Source organism: Cyprinus carpio, chromosome B6 (genome assembly GCF_018340385.1).
Source record: "Cyprinus carpio isolate SPL01 chromosome B6, ASM1834038v1, whole genome shotgun sequence".
In the NCBI taxonomy this organism is placed as follows: Eukaryota; Metazoa; Chordata; class Actinopteri; order Cypriniformes; family Cyprinidae; genus Cyprinus; species Cyprinus carpio.
Genome location: NC_056602.1, coordinates 14,991,002 through 15,016,150, shown reverse-complemented (window position 1 = coordinate 15,016,150; position 25,149 = coordinate 14,991,002). Strand labels below are relative to the sequence as shown.

General features: G+C 35.6%; 1 protein-coding gene across 1 annotated transcript in view; it reads right to left on the bottom strand.

Annotated features, from left to right (window-relative positions):
* The window catches only part of farp2 (FERM, RhoGEF and pleckstrin domain protein 2), a 52,701-nt gene that overhangs the window by 24,916 nt on the left and 2,636 nt on the right, over positions 1–25,149 (bottom strand). Inside the window, exons 3-10 of the mRNA XM_042725814.1 lie at positions 8,303–8,407; positions 6,370–6,412; positions 6,202–6,280; positions 6,024–6,121; positions 3,689–3,803; positions 1,620–1,738; positions 1,302–1,426; positions 718–881 (exon numbers count right to left, since the gene is read on the bottom strand). Of these exons, the coding sequence (XP_042581748.1) occupies positions 718–881; positions 1,302–1,426; positions 1,620–1,738; positions 3,689–3,803; positions 6,024–6,121; positions 6,202–6,280; positions 6,370–6,412; positions 8,303–8,407 (848 nt within the window). The remainder of the gene's footprint in view (positions 1–717; positions 882–1,301; positions 1,427–1,619; positions 1,739–3,688; positions 3,804–6,023; positions 6,122–6,201; positions 6,281–6,369; positions 6,413–8,302; positions 8,408–25,149) is intronic.

The window sequence follows — 25,149 nt, the reverse complement described above, 5'->3', positions numbered from 1 at the left end:
GCTGTCTGTTGTTCAAGAGTGGCTTGACACAAGAAATCCGACAGCTGAAACCCATGTCTTTGCATAGGTCTTTGTGTAGTGGTTCTTGAAGCACTGACTCCAGCTGCAGTCCACTCTTTGTGAATCTCCCCCACATTTTTGAATGGGTTTTGTTTCACAATCCTCTCCAGGGTAGGCGGTTATCCCTATTGCTTGTACACTTTTTTCTACCACATCTTTGGCTTCCCTTCGCCTCTCTATTAATGTGCTTGGACACAGAGCTCTGTGAACAGCCGGCCTCTTTTGCAATTACCTTTTGTGTCTTGCCCTCCTTGTGCAAGGTGTCAATGGTCGTCTTTTGGACAACTGCCAAGTCAGCAGTCTTCCCCATGATTGTGTAGCCTACAGAACTAGACTGAGAGACCATTTGAAGGCTTTGCAGGTGTTTTGAGATAATTAGCTGATTAGAGTGTGGCACCAGGTGTCTTCAATATTGAACCTTTTTAACAATATTCTGAGATACTGAATTTGGGATTTTCCTTAGTTGTCAGTTATAAACATCAAAATTAAAAGAAATAAACATTTGAAATATATCAGTCTGTGTGTAATGAATGAATATAATGTACAAGTTTCACTTTTTGAATGGAATTAGTGAAATAAATCAACTTTTTGATGATATTCTAATTATATGACCTGCACCTGTATATGGCCCACATCAATATAATCACTCATGTGCACCTGTATCTGAAGGACGATCCTCTGCTGAAGAAGACGGCTTTGGTTTTGGGCTGAGGCTGATCTAACAGACGGAAAAACGAGTGATGCTCCACACAGTTCTTCCAGAAGATCTTACACTGATCTCGACTACCCATTAGAAATTCCAGCGTATCCTGATGAGGACCCTGTGAAACGAAAGGTTGATCGGTCACTGAGAAAAGACTGAACTTAAGAACTTCCATCTCAGATGAAAGGCAACAAGAGAAAACATATGGTTTTGATTCTTAGCACTCCATGTAATTGATCTCGACTGAATAACAAACGTCACCCTGAATACATTTAAAATGTTTACATGGGGTAAGAGAAGGATGGTCCCATCCAACCAAGCTCCTGAGCTTGTACATTTTACTTCTACACTTGAATCTGTATGTCCCAGGAGTCCGCAGACTGATTTCACAGCATAGTATTTCTCTATTTTGTTGGAGGTATGTATTAACAGTCTTTGTTGTCATATTAGACTACATTCTGTCCAATTTGAATTAAGGTTTGTAAATGTACATATAATAATATTTAATAACAATATGTAATGTAAATTTGATACCCACATGAACTTCTGGGTGCAATTTAATTAAAAATCGTTTCCTCTTGAAGCTCAGCTTCCGAATTTTAGACCAGTTGAAGGTGTTAATTTTGGTGTGGCCCTGAAAAAAAAAAAAAGAAAAGATAAATAAAAACAAAACAATGCATATATACATGTGTAACCACACGTCTGTTGAATTTTACATGAATCTACTGCAATAAGAATGTGTTAAAATGTGCTAATAATTTGACTAAAATAGAGAACACTACCATAAATTAATTTTGTTTATTTTGAGTATGAAGTTGTGGTTGTGCATGTAAGATGTGAGGGCTGATGGCCCATGCAGCCAGGTTGATCTTGGTGCCTTCTCGGTCAGCGGCGGGATGAAAGCGAACCCCATACATCTCCAGTTTACGAGCGATCTCCAGAACCTGGAAATCTGTTTCTGCTGGCGTCTGCCCACTACAGGCGAGGAAGCAAAGACAAATAATGTAGAAAATATTTAACAAATGAAACACAGTACCACAGCAAAAGGAATTCAAAGGAAAATGTGGAGTGGTAAAGCATATTTTGTAGTCTAGAATAACAGTTTATAGCAGAGGTTTTCAACTTTTACATAACCCAACAATTTAAAAGACAAACATCTTCTGTAATCACTTTATAAAAACGTCATTAAAACATGTTTACCATTTATTTATCCATTCTCCAAACTATTATATTATATTATATTATATTATATTATATTATATTATATTATATTATATTATATTATATTATATTATATTATATTATATTATATTATATTACAAAGGGTTGGGGTCAGTAAGACTATGTTGAAGCAAGTCTGAAAATTATTAATTCTTATTATTAGCAATGCTTAAAACAGTTGTTGCTTAAAAACTTGAAAACAAGTGATTGCTTAACAGTATTGTGGAAACCAATATATATTGTTTTCATGGTTATTTTATAATGTAATAATTAAATTTATATTTAAAATATTTTTTTTGCAAAAAATTTAAAAATAAAAATTACAAATTAAAAAAATATTCTCACATTTGATGCATCCTTGCCGAATAAATGTATGAACTTATTAAAAATAAAAAATAAAATGTTGTGCATAAACGGTACCTCACTACATTATATATTCTATTCAGTTCAGTTCAAGTTTTCACAATACATAATGTTTCAAATCAGCTTTGCAGAAAAATATGAAGATATAATATAAAGAATGTTTACACATACTTGCAACACTTTATATAGGATATAGGTTCTAATAATTTTAAATAGTTGTTTCTATGTAAAGTGTGGGGGCTGGGCAAACATATTCCAGTAATGTTAAGCAGCATTCTGGCTTATCGTGGGCAAACGTTAGAGCAGTGCCAGATCATCAGCGCACTCGAATTTTGCTCATCCTTTAAACTGTTCAATCTGCTTAAGCCCCTCCCCTTCCCTTGTGGCCGTATGGCTAATAAAGAGCCTTGAGCCACTGGATTACAATCACAGCCACACATAGCCACTGACACGGCCCACCTGCAATACTTCTCTCACAGCCAAAGCCTCAGATTAAATGCACCATTACAAAGAGCCAAAAACACAGGGCTGACACGCTTGAGATTTTACAAAAACTGACAACGGTGGTATCGTAAAGCATTATTTTTATCATTTTGTTACTCTAGTGATATTCTTAATCCTAGATATGGGACAGAGATCTTGTTCAATGTAAATTAGATCGATTTGCCTTCTGCAGGCCAAAAATTAAATTTGCTTTAAGTATCATTCATGTCTGGACCACAAACGGTGTGGAACAAGTTACATCTAACTTTTAATAAGGGAATAGCATGAGCAACAATTGCATCGCTAATAACGAAGATGCTGCTAAAATACTGAACTTTACATGATTATTTATTTATCTGGAAGGACGATCCATTCAAGCTTGAAGAAGGATCATCTGTCCCATATTATCATGTTATGTCTAATAGTGTCTGCAAGCTCTTAGAAAAACATCTTTCTAAAGTTCAAGCAGAGAGAGAAACTGCAGTGCACCTTTAACTGTCTCTAAATCCCATAAACTGCCACACACAACAATCACTTACACACTATCAGATCTCTTCTCACCAAATAATCTCAGCACCAAATGCAAACAGACTGTCATTCAAGATTACCAGGGGAGTCTGTATTTAAAGTTCAGTTAGATGTTCAGCTTGGAAAAAAAGGCCTCTCATACCACACAAATGCTTCCAACTAAACTGGACATGAAAAAGATAAACTTACTTTTGTGCCATAAATTCCCTGTACTGATTCCCGGTGGTCAGCGCAGTGAAATTTACAAATGCAAAGCCTGACAGGCTGAGATAAATTAAAGAGAACAATGCAGAAGCCTAGACCATCAGGCCAGAACAATAAATGACTTACATGTGTCTGCGGTGGATCTCCATGATCTTTTCTTGCACACGTTCCTGATGTGGCAGCAATTTATTAATCTTCAGAAACTCTCTGTCTGCTATGTCATCGAAGTCACCGATCTCAGCTGTGTGGGGGAAAGAGAAAGGTAAAGGGTCAACGACAGATAAGAGTGTCCAAGAAAAAGAAAAGGAAAAACAAGTTCCTAGAAACGGACAGTTTATGCTGGTTTCATATGGTATTAAAAAACTTTTATAACATTTTAAGTTGTTAAAAGTTTACTGTGGTACAAAAAGTAACAAATCCAAGAAAAGTTTTTAAGTATGTTTTCTAAGTAAAATGCATTTTTTGTACAAAAGTACTTGATTTTTTATGTACTTCAGTAAAAAGTACCGATAGTTGATTGTTTATTTTGCACTTTATTTGGCTATTTTTACCATTTAATTTTATATTAGCATATATAATTTTTTTAAAGATATTAAATAAAATAAAGATTTTCATAATGATTTTTTTCTTTTCAAACCTGGTCCGTGGTGTAAAAACACGCCTGGCGAAATGCCCCCAGAGGGCATCACTTCCCACTTTGATAATTACTGTAGTTACCATGTTCTGAACATCACATCCTTTCTTTTCCCCCAGATGTAATCTATCTAGGTGGTTGAATAAAAATATTTGGACTTTATTTAAAAAAAAAAAAAAAAAAAAAAAAAAAAAAATTTAGCACCGGCAAGCTTGTTAGCAAGACAGTTGGCATCAGCTAAACATTATTAACTTATCTTCAGTATGGTTATGAATAAAAAATTATATTTGTCTACTCAGCTAGTTGATCCAGATACATACTGTAGGAACTTAGGCTATGTGTGCTGACAAACAATATAAAAACAGACGTCACATAGGGCTAAATGCATAGCATTTTAGTAAAACTGATAATATTACAGAAGGGAAGATGAACGTGCATGAGTTATTTTATTTCATCTGTGTTATTTTATGTAAAACATAGAGACTCTGTTGTTTATGTGTCTGCATTCAAGCATCTGCAGTGGGGTTAAACAGATCACCCTTTACAGCAGATTTAGTTCACAAACAACAGACAGCTTTGACCTAAATATGATTTTCAGTTACAATAATTAATCCTTAAATTCGACATTAGTAACTCACAAGATCTCCCGGTTCTTACTTGTGAATTCAGTTCACTGGATTCGCACTAAACGTTCATTTGAATCAGTGAGTTGTCGACTTAAGAACAGCTGCAATCGATCATTCTAATTCGTGAACGAATCGTTTGGTGCGATTTGCGAACCGATTTAATGGGTTCATTGAAAAGAATCAGTTCGTTCTTGAATCAGACACCGCTTCTGCGTCTCGGAGCACGTGATATATAATAAGGAGTAATAATGATAAGTTTTATGAAATGTAGTGAAGTAAAAAGTACAATCTTATGCTTTGGAATGTAGTGAAGTCAAAGTAAAAGTTACTCAAAATAAAACTACTCCAGTAAAGTTCAGATGCTCGAAAAATGTACTTAAGTACAGTAACGAAGTAAAACTACTTCTGTCCACCACTGCTCTATGACGTAATAGTGTGGTTAAACAACGCCTCCACAGAAGATCATCAATGCCTGCTTCTACATTAAGCCCCGCCCACTGATTCGCACATGTAGTGTAAATAACAAGAGAGGCAAACACAGGTCTACGCAGAAACCAAATGATAAAGATTGCTCCGAAGACAACAAGACCCCGTGCAGTGCCAATCTGTGGAAAAACACAATCTTTACATTGTCTTCCTTCTGATCCCAACATTAGGAAAGAGTGGATGAACTCTTTTTAAGACCACGTCAGTAAGAACTAGGTCCTTTGTTAATTTTACCATGGATTTGTTTACAAACAATTCGACGCAGGATTTTCAGAAAGATTGAAACTAAAAGAAGATGCTGTGCCTACTATATTCGATCCGACAGTAATGTTGCAATACACAACTGTGAGTCTTTGTTACGTGGTCACTATTGCTTTGTCTGTTATTTCAGATTGTTTTAACCTAAATCAATGCAGCATCCTTTGTATACACAACTGTTAGCCAATCATAACAGTGGGCGTCTACTTCCGACTCTACAATCCATTATAAGTGGATCTCAGAGAACAGTAAAAAAATAAATAAATAAAAAGGCAATTCATGACCTCTTTAATGCATTTTTGAATCTATTAATAGAGGCAGGAAAAATAATCATGGCAATTATCAAAAACATTACAAAGCAGAGACACAACAGAATCAGTGTAACAATAGATTTAAAACATTATGGCGGACAGGAGTCAGGTCTTTAGGTACACTAACTGACTCGTATTATACATACATTGCACCAAATGAGATGCCAGCAAGGCAGCAGTGTTTTCCGTACAATTCAGTCGACCTTCTATTAGATCCCTCTTGATTTGCAGAGAAAACAAGTACCTGGAGAAAAAGTACATAGTTACAAGTATCATTCAGCTTATCAGTATATAAAACATGGATGATGATTCTGAACATCCTACCTAGTAAACTCCTCCTGAAGCTGACCAGGATCTGGAGGAAAGAACTTCACTGACAGCCGAAAGAGTGTGTTCATCGGCCCTGTGAATCGTAAGTATAAACACACAAGTTTCTAAGACCCCAAGATCCTCTGATCTCTAAACACAACACATAACATTAAGTGTACTTACGTCTCACTTGTTTCACTATGAGCTTGGTGGGCTCCAGCCAAACCTGTTGAAACAAAACAGTGCAGAGTAAGACTGGCATTTCAGCTTTTAACCACCTTATAAAGTCTAAGCAATAAATAATACAAATAATCTCTCACTCTTTCAAACTACATCTGTTTCTGGCCTTTCAAGAACACACTAAAACTGATGTACTGAAGAACATCTCGGTCACAGAGGCAATAAATAAGATCTTGAGATGCTGACCACACCAAAAACATATTTCAGGAATTTTTGGAAAGCTATTATCAGCTATTTTTCGAATGCTCTGGGGTATGCACATTTTTAATTCAAACCTCTGTGCTTGCCTGTTTTGGGGTCTTGCATAGATGTGATGATCTGTTTTAATTGTGTGTGTCTGCAGAGTTTGTAGACGCCCTGTTCCTCCAAGCACATCTGGAGCTGATTGTGGCAAGAATGTACCTTTTCTCACTCCACTTCCAGCTCCTTCTACTCCGCTGACCTCTCATCTTTTATGGAATCATCACAACAACCCCATACACACACATTCCACACCTGATTCAACTCTCTCCAAAAAAGCTGGCTTGGCACACTCAAAAACAGATGGCCAACAGACTGACTCTTTTTTTTTATTATTATTATTAATTTCACCAATGATAAAGAAACCAAGATGAAAAAGATGCATTATGGTGATAATTAAAATGCCATGCTAGTGGGTTTATACAGCACAACAGCCCCTTTTCAGCAGCCTCAGTATTTTTCCTAGTTATAATAATAATAACAAAAAAAAAACAGTTCTAAGCAATGAACCAATTCAATGATAAAACAAAAGCCAAACCAAAAAACAAACAAAAACAACAAAACAAAACAAACCAAAACTCAAATCCAAATCAAAAAAGCAAACCAAAAAACAACAACAAGGCTGAAACAAAAACATTACAAAACACTTTTGATGGGATAGGGATAATCCACCCAAAAATGAAAATGTTGTCATCATCTGCTCACCTTCATGTCATTCCAAACCTTTATTTCCTACTTCTGCTGGACACAAAAGAAGATATTTTGAGTTTCAGTTCTCTTTGATTTCCTTTGTATTTTTGTTCATGCAATAGAAGTCAATTGGAACCGAAAATGTTTGGTTATATTTTCTTTTGTGTTCTACAGAATAAAGAAATACAGGTTTGGAACAACAAAAGACAGTTTTTCATTTATGAACTCTCTTTAGTTTAAGCTTATTTATTATAAAAAAAAGGTCTGTCTTATTAAAATAGCTCACAGATAATGTAAAGCACATAACTTTAACATAACAAAATTAAGATTATATTGACTATGAAACTGATTTAAAGGTGAATTGTGTAATCTCTGACACTGTGACACCAAAAACAAAATAATAATAATAATAAAATAATGACTGTTTTCACACAGGTTTCCTAACCATTCCTTTCATATTCAGTGAGAGTCAGTGCTGCAATCAATTTACTGATGGATTACTTATTTTCTCTGACTATTAAGCAAGGGTAAGTATTTAAAGATTGAAAAAAAATTACATACTTCACCTTTAAGAAATGCTTTGCTTCTACTTTAGCCTGGATCACATAATCCTTTAATTACTACAAATCTTGTCTTTAATCAACTGTAAAGTCTCTCATTTGTGTGTATACTAATTAGTATACTAATTCTGCATAAATGTATCCTTTTAAACACATTTATTTGTAGGTATGTTCTAAAATATAATGATATGTTCTTTAAGTTTGTGTGCCTGTATCAGGCAGGTTTAAAGGGAACAGCAAACCTCTGGGGCCCAGAGAAAAGCAGCACAAACAACATAATACACCTCCTCATCTTTTAAGAGCTTAGCTGGGTTTTCAGAGGAGCGGGCCGTTCACAATCCTGTCTTTGTGTGAGCAGGGGGACTGTTTGTCAAGTGGCCACTTACCCAGTTCATCTGCAGGTTCTGAAACTCCAGACCAAAGTAATCGCTCTCAATGAGATTGATCCGTCTGAACACTTCACTGTGAAGAGTTTGCCCATCCGCTTTTGACTACAACAGAGAGAAGAAAAACAAGACATTCAATTATGACATTTACTTGGAAAAAAATAAATATATATTTATATTGTATTTTTGTCACAATCATGACAATTTGGCTGATTAAATTATTTCCTGATTAACAAATAATTACAATTAACGATTTAATCATCCTTTTCTCTTTAATGCTACATATTGCGTAAGATCAAGATGACATGAAGAGCAATATTCTAAACATTATATTATCTTAAATTTCAATAAATAAATAAACAAATAAATACATAATTTTTTTTAACCAATCCAACAATTACAATATAATAGTAATATAATATTCATTATTATTGTTGTGATGAATGTCAGAATTGTATGCATTAGTCACACATTTCAGAAAGGATACATGAACTGCATAAAATAACCCCTAACACTTTCTTAATATGTGATTCTTAAAGGGATAGTTCATTAAAAAATGAAAATCATTTACTCACCCACAGGTTATTCAAAACCTGTATGAGCTTAATATTTCAGTTGAACATAAAATAAGACATTTTGAAGAATATGGGTTACCAAACAGTTGATGGTCCCCACTGATTTCCATAGTATAGAAAAAAACTAAACTAAATGAAAGCCAATGGGGCCATCAACTTTTTTTATTTCTTTCTTTTTCTTTTTTTTTCCCAAAATATCTTTTGTGTTCAACAGCTTAAGGGTGAGCAAATGATGACAGGATTTTTATTTCTGGGTGAACTATACCTTTAATATTGATCATAACTGTAATTCAATCAAATAATTGAGTGAAAGTCTAAGTTGTTCAAAGTTGTAGTTTTATTTATATAACGTGGTCTACATTTCTTCTTATTTCTTTTCTGTTCTTTCTTTTTTTCTTTGTGAAGATTATGGAGTTGTGAGGGGTAAAATATTTAAATATTTCTGTGGTAAAGCAGCTGTGTCTGCTATGAAGTCGCTGGATATTTGAGGCTAATGGGTGTCAGCAGGAAATATCTGTGGGCTATCTGAGTAATTCTCCACAGAATGCAGCCGGGCCAAAACCAGACACAAGACCACAACACAGTCAATCTCTGAGATCAGCTGGACTGTCTGTTGTAAACATAACTGTGAAAGGCTAGGAGAACATCCGAGGACATTTCAGGGCAAATAGGCAGTTAAACCTTCTTAAAGAGAAAAGGGTTTTCCCTAAAAAAAAAAAAAAAAAAAAAAAAAAAAAAAACAGACTCAGGGGTTTGTCATTACAAAATGAAGGACTAATTACTATGTACCCAGAACACACTGCGCTTAGGTTTTGCCATTCAAGCCTGTGACTTTCTGGGAAAATTATACAGCAGACAGCTGTTTGTAATGTGAAATGTATTTTTAAAGACCATAAAAACAGCCTGAGTTGAATTGGGCCGGCCAGATTGTTACCCTCCATTTCTTTGGTACGTTCTAAACTTGACAGATTCTTTCTGCCTTTAATACAGTTTCTTAAGTAAAGAATGTACTCTCCGTGACAAGCAGGGCAGGTAAGCACCTTTCAAATGGCTTGCTCAAGGCTCTGCCAAAACCCGCATCAACATGTACAGCACATTCAGTACAAAGAGGAGGAGACGGACCACTCATAGAGAAATTAATAAAGAAATCATAATGCTCAACAGAGCAGCTGTGAATGAACAAATTGCCTTTCATTTATAAGAGTCAAATGCTTTTTAATAGTTTTTAATGGTTATTTTGATGTGAAGAAGCAAAATGTATGATGCCATTGTTGTTTTAATGCTGATACGAAATACATTAGGGCTGGTTATCAATACAGATGACCAGATTTGATTCTGATTCATAAGCCCTCAACTTGATTTAGATGTGGAATACATTTTTAATTTCATTTGGGGATATTTCAGTTATAATGTCATTTATAAATTGTCCTCTAAAGCTGTAAATTATACAGGGGAGTGTTCATAATACTTCAAAACCGGTAATTCACCTTTTTAAGCTATCCTTTAAAAGAAAGTGCCCATAAAGGTCATTCATTTTGGAAATCAGGCTACACTGGTTGTGCTGTATATTATTAATTCCCTAAAAACATCTCTGGCATAGTATGATTTCTTCTACCTTCTACCTGAATTAATATTGGATTGCTCAAGATCACAATTATTTTATTTATTGATTTTTTTTGGGGGGGGGGGGGGGGGGGGGGGGGGGGTATACAGAAACAGATAGACTACTACTAAGTCTTTTTGTGAAAGAAAGAACTTATTACTTTTTAACCAGGAAACATTAAATTGATCAAACATGACAGTAAATACATTTACAATAGGTGTGTTGACATGAAGCTGTAGTCCGATTACAATTGGTTTAACAAGTCCTATCCAAATGAAAATGTGCCATGTAATTGCTTCAGTCGGATTAAAAATGCCAAAAACAACTGAAATTCTCATTCTCATCTGCAGACATCTTTTATTTTGGATGCAGGAATGAGTTTTACAGCTTGATTAATATAAGCATCACTGCACAAAGCTTTGCACAATGATGTAAACAGAAAAATATTAAGAAAAGGAGGATGGTTATTTTGCAAAAACAGTGGGAGACATTGCATATTCATGCAGTGTGAGCATGTCAAAAGATTAAATCCGTTTTGAAGCTTGTGACATATAAATGTGTTCATTAAGCCGATCGCTTTATTTAGCATTCATGTAAACACTATGTTCAGATTCATCAGTAGGAATTATTTAATTCCAAATTAAACAAAAAGTGTCTGTGTAAATGTGGCTATTGTAATAAAAGATTTCTATTTCAAATAAATGCTGTTCTTTTGAGTTTTTTATTTAACAAAAAATCTTTAATGTTCTCACGTGTGAGGTGTGTCTTATGCTTGGGAGTAAGTTCTACAGACTCTCAGTTCACGTACTTCAGCATTAAATGGATTAAGTTTTTTTTTTTTTCTACAGCTTTCCCAAGCACCCTAAACTAAAAGCCCATTAGAAGTACAGCATAACAAAACTAAGCTGTGGATCAACTCTGTGGCGTTAACTGCAACAAGGAAATACCACCCAAAGCATATTTTCCATACAGAGAGCAGTGCCTGCTGAACCCTCCAAGCACATAGACACTATCCAGCATGTAGGAGTTTCCCTGTTACAGTTGTAGTGTCAGCTGGGCAGGTTTATGGGTCAACAGTGGCTGGGATTACTGAGCAGCAGATGTTCACAGTCTGGGGAATCTTTCTGGTACTCACCAAGCCAGCTTGTCAGACTATATTGGCAACTGCTGAATCCAAACTAACAGTAGTGTGTAAGCTTTTTCATTTAAGCCCCTTTGACACTGCATGTTGGACCCGGAAAATTGCTGGAACATTGCCGGGTCACCTTCTGTGTGAACGCAAACACGTCCCGGGATTGATTCCTGGATTGATCCCGGGTTCAGGACCTAGTAACATTGCCGGAGTTCAGTCCCGGAACGAGTGCTGTGTGAACAAAAGCCAGAACTAATGCCGTAAAGGTTGTGTCGTAGAGATGACGGACGTTATTGCGCGACTCTTTTACCGGGTGTTTTGAAGGCAGATCAACATTTGCGACGAAACAAATATGTGCAAACTGTAACAAAGCAGAGATCAGTTACTTCCTCACTTTCCATGCTGAAGCTGAGATCGTTCGCCGGCTTAAGTGAAAGTTAACGTGCCTAGCATTTTTGACTCGTACATTACACGTCTCATCCTGATGTCATGTGTCTTTATGGGACCTTTACGGGTTGTGTGTGAACGCACGCACATATTCCGGGTAATCACTGGCAGTGTGAAAGTGCAAAATCTAGTAGCCCGGGAACAATTGCCGGGACACAGTACCCGTGTATTTCCCGGAATCGCAGTGTGAAAGGGGCTTTAGTCTATCTGTAAACAGAATCTATGTGATCATGTGTTTGAGTGCTGACTGTGTTTGGGCATGTTGAGATCTCAGGAGGCGGCATTTCTTTCTCACACTCTAAGCAGGTAGCAGGTTTTGCTGTGTTGCAGCGATTCTAGCCACACCTTGACACCAAGTGATAAAAAACATTGTAAATTATTAACAAAGTAAATGCATGGCAGTTACAAGAATGGATTACAGTGTTTCCTATGTCGGGACTGCTGAATCTTCAGCGCCACAGGCCCTCAGCAAAAGAAATCATATCTGTTCAAAAGAATAACAAGTTCAGTGATTTGAATCAAATCCTTAACTAAATGAACTCACTGACTCAATGATTCAACATCTGACTTGCTTAGTGTCACAATTAAATGTAAGCAGTGACAGAAACCCTCTTTTTTCTCCATACTGTGACATATATCTGAATGTAATGGATTATCACAAAAAAAAAAAATGAAGGATTCTGAAAGTATGATAGTAATGAGTGTTGAGTATTACTGTAAGGTTAACCCTGTCTGCTTTAAATATTTCAATATAATCAACAATTGAAAAAGTAATCAAATGTAATCAGTTACATTACGTTAATGATGTAATTGAAATAGTTACTCTACTTACTTACTAAATTTTAAATAGGGTAACTAACTTGTAATCTGTAACCTATTACATTTCCAAAGTAACCTTCCAAACACTGCTAATATCCATCTTAAAATAAAGCAAGTTGTGTGTACTTAAATAGTGTGGAATGTTGTTCATGTGAATCAATTCAAATCACACAAATCAAAGACAGCCTCAGCCAAATGATTTTATGAATGTAACAGCCAACACATGACTGTACATATTAGATTAGCTATTTAGTTCAATATTTAGCTTGAAGTAAGAGGAAAAGTTTTTAGAAAATATGCTGCAGACGGCTACGTTTCCCGACGAGGTAAGAACATACATGCAAAGCAAACAAAAAACGTAACTGTAGCTGACCCTACTCTCAGGTTCTTGACTGTGAACTCATTTAAGAGCACAGATTAACACTCTGCCTCACTCAATACTTCAGGAATCTGAGCCTTAAAATAAACAGAACCTAACCCTAACGGGACATTTCATTATAAATTTGGTTTCTTGTTGTATACATCAATCCGACTGACTTCCACTAGCTATGTGTGACCATCACCTTGGTAGACAGCATCTTGGTAGACAGCTGGACATACAGTAAAGAGTTTGTCAGCAATTAAAATGGGAGTTAATAAGGATCAGAGTAGGGTTTAAGTGTACCTGGCATTACTGACCAACTGCTCCAGTGTGCAGCGTCACCCAGATAGTTAAACGCCTCGCTAAATCCTGCCTTGTGAACCAAACTCCCAGAGTGCAGATTCAACATGAACCGTACACATGGGGTTTGGTGCTCAGTCTCACTCAACAGGCACAGCACAGAGCAACACATTATCTAGTTGTAGATGTAATGTGATTTAATCACAAGTTCCCAGGAGTTACACTATCATATGCTCTCCTTTTACCACAGTATTTGCTATAGGCAAAAATGACTGGCCCATCGCTAAGCCCGACTCTGATTTTCAGAAATAAATTCTTGTAACATTGTAAAACTGCCTAGACATCATTCTTACATGTACTGGGATGAATTGTGACCAATCAAAGCATTTGTCTGTGTGGTTTTTCTTTTAAATAAATTTTCAATTACACAATAATGTTAGCACTACTTATTGGACCTTTCTTTGTTGTCCAAATGCTGAACTGGAATGTGGATAAGGCAAATATACTTCAGGCTTTAAAGTAAACTGAAAACAGAACTGCCTTGTTTAAAAGCAAGAGATAAAATTAATTTAAGTGGAGAAAACCCCCAGATAATTTTGGAATGAAGGGTGAGAGTTTAAATCCAAAGAAATCCATCTTGTAGCATTTCTCACGTCACATTACAAGTGACCTGGCAACAGCGTTTTATAGCATTCTTGAATAATTTTAATAAAATCGGATTTAAAACTAGTGGTCAACTGATATCGTTTTTTTGACAGCCAATGCTGATGCCAATATCTTAAAAAGCCGGGTGGCCAAAGTCCGATATAAAGCAGATATATCATTTTTATTTATTCTAATTAATATTTAAGAATTTAAAATAATTTGAATATGATGTGTAAAATAAACATACTTATACTTTAGATTTTACTTTAGACTTTACATTGTGATAGCAAACAATGTGAGTGCTGTGTGCTCAGGTGCTGCCATTCACAGCGCTGTCAAAATAAAAGTCAAACACATCAGCCAAACAGAAAACCCTATTGGTCAATGCCGATATTTGAAAAATGTCAGATATCGGCTGATATCTCAGCCTTGGCGATATATCGGTCAACCACCATTTAAAAGCATCCAAAAACAGACTTGTGCGAAAAAGTTTGTATGAGAAAATAGTAGACGACAACAATGACTAAAAAAGGATTGGTCAAATGAAAAGTGTCAAACTGCAATAACACTTAGAGAGGTTGCGATAGATTGTTTTCGGGTTACATATAAATACAATACTAAAGAGAAGGACATTGGGTACAAAGTTGTCCTTCCATCTCTAATGCATTGAATAACTACTGTGATTGTTTAAATGAAACTAATACATTACAATAATATAATATATAATAATATTTGATTTAGCCTAATATATAATTTAGTCTGAATCTATAACAGCTAACAAAGTCTATTAGAATCTGGTTGATAAAATGTTGTGTTTTGACATTAAATGAAGTCTCTTTGGAAAGGCTCTGTATAGTGAACTTGATCTGTGCTTGAGCAAATCCTCTGACTTAAGGTCAAAGCCAGCGATGGCCGCCAACAGGGCCAAACCAATGAAAAGCCCAATCTGTCACGCTTCAACACCCTCAAATTATATCAGAGTGAGAGATGGCAAAAGTTGTCATCTGGGTTGGGGGCGGCGGTGGCTTGAAGCAATCAAGAGATGCTGGCCTCTAGGATTTTCCTCATGGCCAGCTCTGTCAAAGCAGTCACTAATTTGTTCCACTAATTGCATCGTATGGTGGACGTTAAGCAGGCCAAATGAGAGAGTGTGTAAGGCTTCCTAGTACTGACTGTACGGATAGGACACATCGCTCATCCTGTGACTGACTATTTAAAAGCGGTTTCGCGCTAGTTAAGAATCGATTTTTCCCCCACCCCTAGAAAAAAAAAGTATATTAATTTTGAAATTTTCTTAAGATTATTTTTAATAGTGTTATTAAATTATTCCTGTTTTTTTAAATGATTATGATTATAAAAGTCTAAGAGTATTGGAATTTTTGCCATCCCATATAATAGCATGTAGGCTATCTCAAATTATCTTTACTGGTAAATTTCTGGTAAATTACGATAAATTACGCATTACATTCACAAGTGTAATGCGTAATTTATCGTAATTTACCAGAAATTTACCAGAAAGTTTGACACATCAACAAAAACACTGACCACATATACCCCTCCATGTTTACAAACACAACACTGGGAGGTGCAGCTGTTTGTCATTTCTGGTTAATGATGTTGCAGAATTTACCGATAATTTGAAACCGATGTGGTGCTTTACCGGTAAAAAGTCGGAACGTTATTACCTGTGCGAAGTCGTTCCAATAATTTTACAACAATTTACTGGTATTGCTGTGTAAAAGGGGCTATTATTAGCCATCAGTGAACTTAAATTTTTTTTAATAAAATCTATACCAGTTAACCAATACTACCTAAAATAAGAAAAAAAAAATGTAAATGTATTGTTTAAAAAAAACCTCATTCAAGTCATCTATAGGTCTTTAAAGTTTAAAGGCTTGTCTAAAGTTTGGACTACTGGAGTCCTACTGTTTATTCTACCACAGTACTACCATGCCACACCAACACAATCCGCCCAATACTCAACTGTCTACTCCCACCCAACCCATTTCTCCCACTCACCCTTCTTTAGCCTGTCAACCAAACTATTTATGAGCTTGTTTGCTGCTCCTGCTCCACTCCCTCCTCCGAATTCCCATCAGCCAGCCCCCCGTCTCCACTGTTCCGCATTCCCCAGTGATCGAAGCAGCCCCCTCACTGCACTGACCCCTCCACAAAGACTTATCTGTGCCTCACACAAATAAAACTCATTCATATATATTCATTAAAACACACACACACACACAAACACTTTCATCGCTCTTCAGGTCTGTCTTAGACACAGTGAACGTCAGTTCTTTTTTTTCCCCTCTGCTGTTGTTATGAGCTGAATAAAAAGGCCCAGTGTTACTGAGCTTCCTTGTGCTGTGAGGTGTGGGCGGATCCCTGAGCATGGTGACCAATCCCATTCAAACCTCTTTTTTTGTAGAGCCTCCCATTTACCTGATGTCACTGTGGCTCCCTCTATGTCAGTTGCAGTTGTTTTGATTCTGAAAGCACATTCAAAAATGGCTCCAGCGTTAACAAAGGAAAGAATCTGGGTACAACGTCTACATAAACAAAGAGGGAATGTCTACTTTGGGTCTGTGCGCAGCCTTACACAACAAACACTGTTTTATTAAGAATGAAAACACACATTATAAGGGAAGAGTTTTGCCAGTAAGGATTAAAGTTGGCACATGGACCCAGCATTCTTGGAAGGCATGTTTTACTTTGTTATGCCATTAATGTCATTTATGTACAGGAAATGTCTTTTAATGTGACCGTTTCCAGGTCTGTGTAGGTTCAAAGACCGTTTCTGGCCACTGTACATTGTCAGTGATTCATCTTTGAAAAGACAGGCTGTTTTTCAAACATTCAATGCAGCAATTACTGTCTATTTTTACTTGCACATCAATGGAGAACAAGCCCAAGATTGAATTACAAGTGTGTAAAGTCAGAACAGATCAGGTTTATGATTCACATGAGTCGTGAAGTAATGTTTATCACAAGTTCTTGCATATACACAAAGCGAATGGGTCAATAATAAATAAGAGTCTGCATAATAAAGAAAATGAAAAATCCTTTAAAATCTAGTTTGAAGTGTGCCAAATAAATAAATAAATAAATAAATAAATAAATAAATACATTTAAATCACTCCAAAAAACAATCATGTTGCTTAACTATCAAAATAAAAATGACATTTATGGTGAAAAAATAATTACATTCATGGGCTGTCACATTTTGCAATCTGAACTAATCTGGCTGTCATAAAAAGGTCAAATTATGAGAAATTAAGACATTGACCATGACACAGTTATCATGTGTCCTCTCCATGATGTCAGTTTTTGATTTCTGTTTACTTCACAACATTAAAAAAAAAAAAAATCACAAAAGTTTCACTGTTTAATTTAAGTATACTTAATTTTAAATCAGAAATTAAAAACAAGTTTATCATACAAGAGGTCTACAAAAAAAAAGAAAAAAGCCACATCATTGACCCAGAAGTCACTGTTGCCACTGTAAGTGTAACATTTTGATGTATCATGACTAAAACACGCAGCCTGCCGATAAATTTGTAGACTTGGATAAAAAGTATTTGTCCAGACAAAGAGGACATTATCACCCGTCTGAGGTGTATTTATATCTGTTGCATAGTGTGGTTGAGCAGATAAAGTGGACTATCTTCTCTCTCTCTCTCTCTCTCTCTCTCTCTCAACAAGCAGCTGTGAACAGACCCTCATTGGAGAGTATTTGGCAAGGGTCCTGGTCCTGGCACAGACTCAGCTCAGTAAGAGAACCAGTGTGACATGTTACCACACACAACCTTTCCTGCCTCTCTTCAGGACTGGAAGCAGGGGCTCTACCAAAATGCAGGATTGTGCGAGAGGTCTCTGCAGTCTCTGTTTAATGGTGTCTATTTCTGCTGTTCCCCCCGCAGAGCCCCAGCGCTCCAGTAGATTCCTCAGAAGGTCAAAGTAGGGCTTGAATGGCGTGCAGCGAGCGCTGGTCAAATTCCATGCAAATCTGTGTGTGTGCATGTTCTCTCTGTTTCAAGAGATTAGACAGCATATGGTGAACTAAATTATAAAAACCAATGGCCTAAGATGAGCCCACTCCCTCACAGCTGGCAGAGTCATTGTTATGACTACAAATTTAGGCGAGTGTTGTAGTTTTGCATGCACTCCAATGGAAATGAATTGAACAGATCTGACTCCTGTAGAACTAGGGTTAACTAAAACCATACGAAAAGCATTTGCATTACTCGAAACAAAATAAAAACTTCAACTTATTTTATTCCTGATGTACTAAAACTGACAATTGATTAAAATATATATATATATATAAATATATATATATATATATATATATATATATATATAATATATATATATATATATATATATATTAAAACACAAAAAATTAAAACTAATTAAAAATATAAAAAAAGCCTTACAAAAGTATCACTATGTAGAACAAATTCACATGAACTCGCATGTAAATGAAAGCCTGGCATTGACTTTGACTGACAGCTTGAGTGATTATCTGGGAGAGCGAGCAGAGGCCTGCGTCGTCCCATGGGTGTGGACGGGACAGGAAGTTTAGGCTGTTGTAGCAGCTTCCTCATCACTTCCTATTGGCCTAGTGAAAAAAAACTCATAGGGAGCCAGACGTCTGACTATCTCAGAGTGTTCAGAGCCTGTTTATACTGGAAATGTCAAGACTGCAAATCATCTCAGAATATACGCCGACACGGACCAATTAGCTGTACGCTTGATATCAGACTCATTACTATCCCATTATGCAATGGCAGCTAATCAGATTAAAAAAAGTAGATAAAGAGAGAAAAAAATGTAAGGGGTCCATTTCTATCCAAGCATTATAGGTATCAAAAAAGTTGCAGGTAAATTATTTGTGTTGCTGTTAGATATATGTCATAGGTCAAAGAACACCAGGTCAAAGGACAATGCCAAGATGGCAGGTGTATTATGTCCAAGAATGTATTTACACATCAACAGTTCTTCTTTTTATACAATACATACTCTACATGCTAGGTATGCAATTTCAGATGAAGCATTGATACTACTTTCTTTTCAACAGAAATACATTTCATAAAAAAAATCACACTATAACAATTTTAATATTACTACAACCACATACACTACAATTTGTGATAAGACCAAATACTTTTATTCAGCAAGGATACCATTGTTGTGTGACAGTATGCACAGTTATAATCTAAAAAAAGATTTCTATTAATTAAATAATTGCTAAACAATTATCACAATTTCCCTAAAAATCCAATCAGCACAACAGCTTTTAGGAATACATTTCATTTTAAAATAAAGTATAAAACTGTTAGTATTTCAGATTGTACAATGTTTTTGATCATTGTATCAAAAACATCATAATTTTTTGATCAAATAAATATGACTATTGAGACTTTATCAAAAATTTATAAAATCTCTTACCAACTTTTGAACAGATGAGTACAAATATGATTTGAAGCAAAAATTATTTAAATGAGTACACCAAAAACAAAAAACATCACAATCTGTGTTTGATGTTGCAGTTGAAGGTATGTAATATGATTTATAGTTGTACATTACTAAAACTAAATCAGTGTAGTTCAGACAAACAGGGAAAATGAAGTGTCTGGAGTAATTCAGCAACATGTCAACAATAGAGACTGATGGCACATCACCACATTGCCACATGCTTGCATCTGACTGTGTACACTGTATAACAAATCCTTCACAAGATCAAAGACTCCAATAGGAGAGAGCAGTGTCAACACTGATAGACAATACTGCACAATCTAGACAAAACACAAAAATTACACTTCTGGCCAGATGCATCAGGAGCGCGTGTGCCTTAAACTACCTCCTAAAATGGATCGAGTGATCGGATGATGATCTGTCTTAAACGCATTTCATTTACATCTGGTCTTTTCATGATCAGATCAGCTATGCTATCAGTCCAAACAAATGAAGTGGCCAAGTGTAAACAAGCCCAAATATTCACAATTTGACTACAGAATCCAAAAACGAAAGTTAAAGATATCCACATAATCCAGCCACGGGGTAAAAGTCCATAAATAAATTTTCCCTGATTTCAAAGTCGGAGAAAATTATAACTTTGGCAGACGCTGTGGAGCAGAGAACAAACCCATATCCATAAATACATGCCGAGGCTGGGATTGCTGCAGGCCTTCAGCGTTTAGATGGCAGTACAAATTACAAGTTGGTGAGGCAGAGAAGCGGCTCACAGATGAAGAGCACAGGTCAGCGGGTTTCCCGGTGAACTGGAAATAAGGTTAAAGGCGAAACAAACAGACTGGTGCCCAATATGCACACGAATAAGCATTCATTCCCTCATGGCAAATCATTACAGACTGCGTGGGCCTGCCAATTCCTAAAATCAAACAGCTGTAAGACCTCCCTCTTTTATGCCAACTTAGGTTTATAAAAAAAAAAAAATTAAATAAAGTACATTTCAATTATCAGTATGGCTGAATACATGTATACCTACAGTCTATCAGCGATACTGACTTTTTTTTTCTAATTTATTTTTTAGATTTGATCATTTTTATTGCTCTTTAAAGTTTTGAACATTTAATACATTCATACATAGATGTTTATTACGATATGTCCCAAACTGTCCCTGCTCCCACCTACTTTTATCAACTAAAAAATAAATAAGATTCAAGCATTCAATTTAACATAATAATAATAAAAAAAGAACATGAAGATTAAGGAAACTTATTTAAGCAAATTTTAAGACATTGTATAATTTTTAGTTAATAACTATTTTAGTATTTTTATTTTTTTTGCTTTTATTTTTTAATCTTGGTAAGTCAATGCATTGATTTTTTTTTTTTTATTTTTTTTTACCTTTCTGGCTTTATTTGATATGACAATGTGATTTGAAATAATTTGAGAGAAGAGAGAGGAATAGGATGCAGCATTTCATTTAAAATAATAATAATAATATAACATATTATTATTATTTTTGAATTAATGAAAAGACATTCAGATAGACAGGTTTTGACATTATTAATTAATAAATGAATGAATTAATTAATTAATTCAAGCAATAATGTCCTATGTGAACTCTGCCCTAAGAAATGCATCTGATCTGAATGTAATGAACATGCACATATTAGGGCTCCAAACAAAAAATTTGAGTAAGGAGCCATTGGCTCCTATAAGAAAAAACTTAGGTGGCAAATAATTTTTTTAGGTGCCACAGAATAAACGTGTTTTATTTATTTTATTATTTATTTATTTATACATTTTAACATTTAAATCATACTGTCATGTGTTTATGTCTCATCTTTTCTTGACAGCAATTTAATCCATCTTGTAGTTGACCATAGAGCTAAGGTTCACTTAAAGTGGGAACTAAATGTCTTTTCCAACTTGAAATATAGAGTCACAAAGAACTGTTCATTATCTGTAGTTCTGTACCAGTATCATGCATCATAAGCATAATTTGGCCACTGAGTGTAGTTTGGGCTCCTGCTAAATGCATCCTATAAATGTTGTCATACACTCTTAAAAATAAAGGTGCTTCACGATGCCATAGAAGAACCTTTTTTGTCTAAATGGTTTCATAAAGAACCTTTAACATCTGAAGAACCTTTACGTTTCATAAAAGGTTCTTTGTGGAGAAAGATGGTTCTTCAGATTATAAAAAGTTGGTTCTTTGACTGAATGGTTCTTTGTGGAACCAAAAATGGTTCTGTGAAGAACCTTTTAAGCACCTTTATTTTTAAGAGTGTATGCCTTTCACACTTTCAGTCTGTTTTTTTTAATTAATAAAATGCAATTTTATGGGAGTTGAATCATGTAGACAACAGGTCAACTAAAAATATTAAAATGCACTAGCGCATACATAAAACAAAATGCTCCTCTTTATAGTTATTTTTCTAGCTGACTGATGAGCTTATTGACACCGAATGGTTATTCTGAGGTAAAGTTAAATGTATATTACGTTGCAATGTTTACAAGCTTTACATGTTTTCCACAGATTAAAACACTGATTAAAGCTTTTACATGAGACATTTCAGTAAGTTGTACTGTAGGCCCTTTTATAAAATAGCCTACCTTTTGATGTTAATTCAACTTCATTATGTAGTATAGTAGTAAAGAGAAAGATTAATGTTAAATGGGTTCACTTGAACTAAGGCGCTAAAGCAATCGCGCCTGCCGCATTAAAGAGTACCAAAACTGTATTTATTGTTTGTATTTCGTTATGAACTTTGAATACATTTTAAAGCGGATACTTTGTTTATTAAAAAGTAACAAAGCTTTTTGTGATTACTGGATGGCAAGTGCGCTTCAAATAATGACAGAACACAGCATAGACCTAAGATCTTGTTAAGAAGAAGCCATATTATTAATGATTATAAATGAGAATTGTTAACGATATTGCCAATATCCACACAGCTGACAGCTTTACCTGTTGTAGTTTCTTCAAGTTGTGCACAAAATAAATGATGCTTTTCCTCACTTTCACTTCACACTTCTCCGTCATGTCGATCTCTCGCGCGCTGCACAACTGAGCTGCGTATGCGTTTATCAGGTGTGCATCAGCACTGCTGCGCGGCAGAGATGAGGACTGTTTGAAACTCTTTTTTCCGCAAAAACTTTGATGCGCATCGTCTCAGTTTAATATGTGAACATAGCAAATGTTATAACATGTAAATACATAAGCCTAGTCGCCAGTGGCAACCTCAGCAAAAACTTCACTCGCAATTTAATATTTTTGGTCACAAATGCGACCTTTTTAGTCACAGTTTGGAGCCCTGCATATACCAGGATAATACAGAGATTCTTAAGACTGGTCAATGTTCAGAAAACCCACCGGCTTGTTGATTATAATTATGAAAGTGTATGAATTTTATGATTTTGAACATTTGGGGTTTTATGGTTTTTTATTTTTGAAAATAAATCAAAACGGTCTAAATCAAAACAACCGTCACCAGAAAATGCATACTTTTGCGTGTTTAGACTAACATGAACAGTAGTTCAGCACATCTGTCTTTATTTCTTTGGTCTGGCAGTTTAGTCCTGAGGGTCAATTTGGGATATTTTCCCACAGCTCTCACACTTGTGTACCTAGGTGTGCATACAAGAACACAGTCCCATCTTGGAAACAGATGTGGCAACATGACATCAGACCCACAATGCAGTGAGCACACAAGTGCACGTGCACGTACACTCACACACACACACACACACACACTCCTGCTGAGAATAAACAAAGCCCTTTCATGAGCAACACCAGACTGCGTTAGCGTCAGTTTGTGCATCATGGAACAGATCACGAAACCATGTTGCCTTATGAATCATTACACACAATCTGCCTAATAAAACATCCACATCATCTGACAACTGATCAATCAATTCCACAATTCAAACACACTTACCAGTGCTAAATTAAGTGTAATGGAAAACATGTCCCAATACACTCCCGAGGAACACTAGAAAGAGTAATAAATCTTTGAACCAGAACTGACCCCATTGTTCTTCCATTATCTAGACATGATATGAAGAATCATTTACCTCCAGCAGGGTCTATCTGCTTCAGTACAGCATGTTTGGTGGTACCACGGCATTCCAGAGTCCTGTAGCCTAATAAAGCTGGATAATGACCCTTTTCCACTCTCTTGTGTTTGATGTTTGTAATAGGGGAATTCAAAGTGCATTGTTATCTGATCTAATCATGGGAAGTTCTCATCCTCTACCAAAACACTTAGACTGTCTTATAACTGTCTTATAGATAATCTTCCATATCAATCCAGAGAGAAGTTAAAGGAATAGTTCACCCCAAAATAAACATTTGCTGAATTTATCTGAATAATTTCCCTAGATTTGGAGTAATCTAGCTTTACATCACTTGGACAATGGCTCCTCTGAAGGATTTACTTATTACAAACACGCAACTTTTCACTGTACAAGATGTTAACTGATGGACTGGAGTTGTGTTATGGATTATTGTGATGTTTTTAATTCAATTGTTTGGACTCTAATTCTATGGCACCCATTCACTACAGAGCATCCATTGGTGAGCAAGTCAGGTGTTAAATTTCTCCACACCTTAGCTTTTTTAATTTTCACCCACAGTGATATAAACAGAACATCAATGCAGAAATGCATATGTCAGATTTCAGGCCAAGGGTGTAAAACAGACTTATAGACGCAGGATTTAAGTGCTAAAGCCATGTGGCAGCTGTCACCCACCACAACCCAACACGCAACGCAAGACTGCCAGAGGTCTCCAGAGAGATGGACGTTTACATTCTCCAGCACAGCCGCCAAACACACAACCAAACACAGTGTTCTGGCTACAGTGTGTGCTTATTTTTAAATAAACTTTGGGTAGCTTTGCAAACACAATAGCATATGTACAATATTTGTGCAGCGGAATCAAACAAACAAAACATCAAGGCAAACAATTAACCAAACAACCATGGAAGAAAGTTCACATTGTAGCAATATGTGATATGCATCATTTCAACAGTTCAACAAGCCAGATTGTAGTTAAGTAAATTCAAAAGGTTTAATTGGGTTTAATAATAAAAAAGTAAACTACAATGAAAATCTAGTTAAAAATAAATCAAGCCATGTTTTTCTACACAGTTTTTTTTGATAAATGAATACAAGTTATATTAATTCATAACAGTTATATTTAATTATTATGCAAATGTGTATGCAGTGCAGCAATATAAAAATAAACAAGCAATATAAAACCAGAAAAATGCCACATGGAGACATTTCTGACTGATGACAAAAAAAACTAAGCTGAATCAAAGTTTGGAAATGATTCACTGAACAATCACTGAATGGACAACCACTAAAAAGACAGTTTGGAAATTACTGAAAATGAATCAATACTTCAGAAGAATCATTAAACTAGTCTATTGACATGATCTTTATGAAATACACAATTGTTCAAAAGTTTTTGGAAATATGTGGGACACT